Below are 6000 nucleotides of genomic sequence, written 5' to 3' on the forward strand. Positions count from 1 at the left end.
ATGTGCAAGCCTTGGAAGAAACAAGATTATGATCCTAATTTCCATTTCACAAAAGTATAGGTAACATTAAAACTTAAAATTGGTAACAATATTTAAAGAACTTTAAGCAAGTTCTTGGCAGATAAAAAGTCAAGATTTCTAATTTACCAATGTCTACTAATTAAATATATCAATATTTACCATGTGACTCATTAGCCCATATCAATTCAAAGAAAGACATTGATTAGGTCTCTCTCATGAAGATATTAGAAGATGGGATATTAGCAATCTGAATTTGTTTTAATCAAATTCTATCATGAGTTTTTACTCTAAAATGTTAAAACATATACCTGATTCAAGTTTATGACTGTTACTTGTGATGGTACCTCATTTATAAAACAATTTAGAATTTGACTGTTACTTGTGATGGTACCTCATTTATAAAACAATTTAGAATTATTAATATTGTCTTCAAAGTTTTTCTCCAAAACCCTCAAAGAAAAAAATATTTTATAGACTTTCTAGCTCCCATAATTTCCCTTACTGTGTAAAATTAATGTAATAATTGTAAGTAAATTTACCCATCAAAATAGTAACTTAGAATAGAAAAGAATGCCTTTTATTGTGTGTACTGTTCCAGGCTTTGCATATTTTAGTTTTCCACCACTGAAGCATTAAATTGAGGCTGGATAACAGCTTGTTGGGGAAACTATAGGAAAGATTGCTGCACTGCATAAAAAAATTGTGTTAGAAAACCACTGACCTCTTAAGTCCTTCCAATGCAAAGATTCTATGACTATTCAATATGAGATACAGCCAACTAAAAGAAAAATCTTACTCTTCTCTCTTACAATGTGAAAATAGTCATAGATTCAGAAGTAAACAATTTCCTAAAAACATTTCAAAGATTTTTAAAACTGTACCTTTTAATATACCATTAAAACACCAAAATTTTTGCATGTAAAATTAAATAAATTAGTATGCCAAGAATTATGAAATGTACTTTTACATTTAATTCTTAGTCAAGAATTATCATCCTTATTGTGGAAAAGAAAGGCTGCATCCAACATCTGCAAAGTGAAAAGGCCAGGATTTGCCTCTACCTTTAAGATAAAAGACCACCAAGAAAAGAATTACTTTTCATGGTTCAGTCACTTTTTGTTTTCACATTGAGATTTTCAAAGATAAAAATCAATCATACTATTTTACTGAACATCTCTCAATATAAACATGGACTTAGTAAACCATTTTAACACAAGCCAAACATTTACCTCCAGAACTAAAATCAAACTGAAAATATAAACTGACCAACCATCTTCTAAACCTTCATTAAGCACCTTTAATTTAAAGTTTAAAAGATGTTGAATATAACTTAAGTAACTTGCTATATCTTTTATAGCTTTCATATATACCAAAATAGTAGTACTAAATGGTCTCATAATATCAAGTCATTCCTTGGCCTTAAGGGATTTTATACCTTGCTTGAACCAAAAGAGAATTCATACAGCAATTTACTTACAGAACACTCATTTTTTGTGACACGGAATTATACTATCAAATATGAGTTCATTCTTTTTATTTAATTTAGGAAAGAAGAGGGGTAGAATCTCTGTATTTCTCTTCTAGCCCAGCACAATATCCTAGGAATTTTTAAAATTTTTTATTTAACAAAATCTTATATAGCACTGTACTAATAAGCACTTTACAAATATTAACTAATTTAATCTTCAAAACAACCATATAAGATACATAGAATTATCTTCATCCCTACTTTTCAGATGAGGAAACTAGGGCAGTAAGAAGTACAGTAATTTAACAGATGTCACACAGCTAAGTAAACGGTGGAGCTGAGATTTGGACTTCCCAGTCCACTATGCAAACTGCCTCTTCACACGCACAGTCTCAAATAAGAAGATCTCCCAGGACTCTGAAGCTAGGTGGGCTGTATAAACTCACTAAACCCTCTGCAGATTTGATTTTCAAGTCAGTTAAGACTAGACCCTGTATAATAGCAACAAAGATGGTGACATTTCTTTTTAATCATTGTTAAATAATGATCCAAAGTGAGTTTTACAGTAGAACCACAGAAACAGAAATCCAAAATTTGAATTTAAACAGCATACACATCATAAGGTTTCCTTACCTTCCTAGCTCTTTTGATGTAAGTGTATAGAAATTGTTGAAGTTTTCCATTTTCACTGGAGTTTGAGGAGTTGTAGTTAGCAGGCCTGAAATACTTCGGCAATCAAATCTTCTTCTTGACATGTTAGATGACTCCCAAATATGCTTCTTTAGTCACTTATTTTTACCTATTTTTTAAAAAAAGAGAGAGAGAGAAGATAGAAGATAGAACTTTAATGTAATTAAAAAAAATAATCTCAGGCAGGATGTGCATTACATTACACTACTCCAAATATAGCTATAAGATACAACTAAAAAGAAAAAAAAATAAATAAGAGAAGGTGATTTCAAGAGCACGTTCTACCTACAAGGTGGAAAAAAAAAAAAAAGCACACACACAAACTGGTATCACCTCTGGGGAACTCGAACAAAGTTAATGACTTCATTTCAGAATAAAACTACTGTAAAAATCCTCCCAAATTCTTAAAAAATAATTATAATAAAATTATAATGCAAGTAATGAGTTTCATTTTAAAATTCTCATTTTCTAAAGTTACAGCTTTCACATAACTAGGTAATTTAACATAACAAGGTAATTTAACATAATGAGGTAATGATTATGGATTTTAAATTTAATTTCATATGGCCAAAGAAATTTGGTGGTGAAAGGTGAAAAAAAAAAAAAGCACACACACAAACTGGTATCACCTCTGGGGAACTCGAACAAAGTTAATGACTTCATTTCAGAATAAAACTACTGTAAAAATCCTCCCAAATTCTTAAAAAATAATTATAATAAAATTATAATGCAAGTAATGAGTTTCATTTTAAAATTCTCATTTTCTAAAGTTACAGCTTTCACATAACTAGGTAATTTAACATAACAAGGTAATTTAACATAATGAGGTAATGATTATGGATTTTAAATTTAATTTCATATGGCCAAAGAAATTTGGTGGTGAATTCACATACTGTGTGCTATATTACTGACATGTGCATAACTACTTGAAATAGAACTTGTTCCATGGGCTGGCTGTGTTTCAGTACTAAATTCAGAAACTCTCATAGGGATCATAGTCTCTCCTTTGGCAGAACCTAGCACAGAGCGTGCCATGTATGAAGAGCTCAATAATTTTGTTGGATGAGACTGACCATACATAAAGCCTTATTGCGGAGTTCTAATCTATATCGGAAGTTCATATTTATCTGGAACTTAGTTATATGTGCATGCATTGTTTTAACACCCAAACTACTATTTCACATTAACTGAATTATATAATAATAGCAGACTATATATTTCAAGATACTCCAACTTTCTGCTATGCCAACCTAATAAAAAGATTAAGTGTAATTATTCTAGCACCCTCCTGTAACCCTCTAGGCTTTTGTTCCTTCTGTGCCACATTCTTCCTCCTCTTATTTCCTACTTGACATCTACTGTTCTTTATCTTCCTAAGTCCAAGTGCTGACTATATTCTACTTAGCAAATAAGCAGTATGATTAGAGTTCAATATTTTCAGTTTCTGTATTTTCTCTACTCGGTTTTATTCTCAAGTCAGTAAAATTCTTTTCTCTAAATCCCTTGTTTGTTTGGGGAAACAAAGTTCTAACTAGATTCAGGGTACATCTCTAGGAGTCTAAGGGTAGCAGTGCAGCATTCTGAAAACAATTCTTGGACTAAAACATACCTAGGTCTGAATTCATCTTATCTATCACACCAGCTATGAGGCCTTAATTAAATTATTTTACTTTGCTACTGTTATGGGGTGAATTGTGTTTTCCCCCAAATTCATATGTTGAAATCCTAACCCCCAGTATCTTAAAATGTGAACACTTTTGGATATAGGGCCTTTAAAGAAGTGAAAAAGTTAAAGTTAGGTCATTAGGGTGGGCCCTAATCCAATGTGACTGATGTCCTTTTAAAATGAAGAGATTAGGACACAGACACACACAGAGGAAAAACCATGTCTGAAGACACTGGTAGAAGACAGCCATTTACAAGCTAAGGAGAGAGACCTCAGAACAAACCGATCCTCCAAACACCTTAATTTCAGACTTCTAGCATCCAGAATTATAAGAAAATAAACTTCTGTTAAGTCTGCCAGTCTGTGGCAATACAGCTATTAAAAAATATATATTTCAAATGTATAGGAAGGGATATAAATACCATAACAAACACTTGCTCTTTTAAATCTTATTACTTGGCCATATTTCATTTAAATTAAAAATAAAACATCACAGAGAGAGTTCCTTCTTTCCATCCCCAGTTTATACTCCCACTAGTACTGGATGGGAGGGCTTATCACTAACCCCATTCAGACTTTTAATTTTGGCTACTGTAGTGTGATGAAGATGAAATGGAATTTTATTGTGATTTACTTTTCATTTCCCTGATTACTAGTGAGGAAAGCTTCAATTCTGGTGCTTCTAAAGTATTGGATGTTAATAGAATCGATCTTGCAGAACTCTAAGGATTAAAAATTAAAATATGATGAACTCACATAAAAGACACTGGTACGGTGCTAATCATGAGGGTACGTCATAATTGTTCCATAAAAATAAATTAACATTCTACCCAAGGATACTCTCTAAGCAGTCCCCTGCCATTACTGAGTGGCTGTACATCTCCATATACAAAACTGTCACCCCAAGTTAGCCTAAACTCAACTCTTAAAACTCTTTATTTTGTTTTGATTAACTATTGTGTATCTTCTTAGCCCTGATGTCACTAAGTTTCATTGGTCACATATTACTCTTTGAAAAATAAATATGAGTGCTAATTTCTATGCTCAATCCATTTTTTCAGTCATCTTTGGGCTTTTAGAATTTTAAACCTAAATTAAAATGTCTATGAGTAAGTATGCTTATGATCACATTCATATTGAACACATAAATACAGAATGAAGGGATATACCTGAATCATGGATACAATTGGGCTACATTCCCAACATTTTTCATCAATCAGGCCTTGGGAAATGAAAATAAGAACATGCCAAATTCCATCTTAGAGACAGAGTTCTTGATTCTAGACATCTGCCTCATCCAGATTCTAACATGTTTACTACACGCTGTACTGCATCAGCTTCAAAATGATCCATTCATAAGAACTCTAGGAGAATTAATTTATGTTTTATGAATAAGGATTTTCTGCTCTCAATTTTCACGAGTCAATATGGGTCTTGGATGTAGTCAAAGATTTATATTCAATGAAGCATAATTTATAATAGTGAAAAAAATATTTCAAAAACTCATTGAATGAATGAACCCAAGGTCCAAAAATAAACAATAAGGAAACAGTTACAACACACATAAATAATAGAATATTATACATTTGATAAAAATTGTGCTTTCAAAAAATATTTTTTAACTCATTAAGTGAAAAAAGGAAGACACAAAACTTTACATAGAATATGATAATTCTCTGGTAAAATATGAAAGCAAACAGAAGAAAAAACTGGAAAACTATGGTACAATGTTAACAGGTTATCATTGAGTGGTGTGATCATGACCAGTATTTATAACTTCCTATGTTTAAGTTATCTATATTAAGAAGATACTACTTTAATAATCAACAAAAACAAATGTCTTTGGGTAAAAAAGATGGCTGTGACTCTCTTCACATCACATAATGAGATTAAATATTTTCTAAACCTCCCAAAAGTATTAATACTTATTGATTACTAATAAATTCTTTCTTTGTGTTAAAAAAAAAAAAAAAGATGGCTGTGAATATACGACTTGACCTAAAATGCAAAAACTCAAAGACTTGCAACAGCAAAAAGTATCTACTTACACAGTAAGGGTTTACTCGGCTTAAAGTTCAAGAGCCACTATTGCTCAGGTTTTTAAAAGAAATACCACATGTTCTCACTTATTGGTGGGAGCTAAAAATACACAAAT

General features: G+C 31.4%; 1 protein-coding gene across 2 annotated transcripts in view; it reads right to left on the reverse strand.

Moving 5' to 3' along the window:
- STK17B (serine/threonine kinase 17b) overlaps window positions 1-6000 on the reverse strand; it is a 39819-nt gene that overhangs the window by 22344 nt on the left and 11475 nt on the right. For both annotated transcript variants that reach the window (XM_008563266.1, XM_008563260.1), the window contains exon 2: window positions 2123-2288. In XM_008563266.1, the coding sequence (XP_008561488.1) occupies window positions 2123-2244 (122 nt within the window). In that variant the 5' untranslated portion in view covers window positions 2245-2288. The remainder of the gene's footprint in view (window positions 1-2122; window positions 2289-6000) is intronic.

This window comes from Galeopterus variegatus, unplaced genomic scaffold (assembly GCF_000696425.1).
Source record: "Galeopterus variegatus unplaced genomic scaffold, G_variegatus-3.0.2 Scaffold172, whole genome shotgun sequence".
Taxonomy (NCBI): Eukaryota; Metazoa; Chordata; class Mammalia; order Dermoptera; family Cynocephalidae; genus Galeopterus; species Galeopterus variegatus.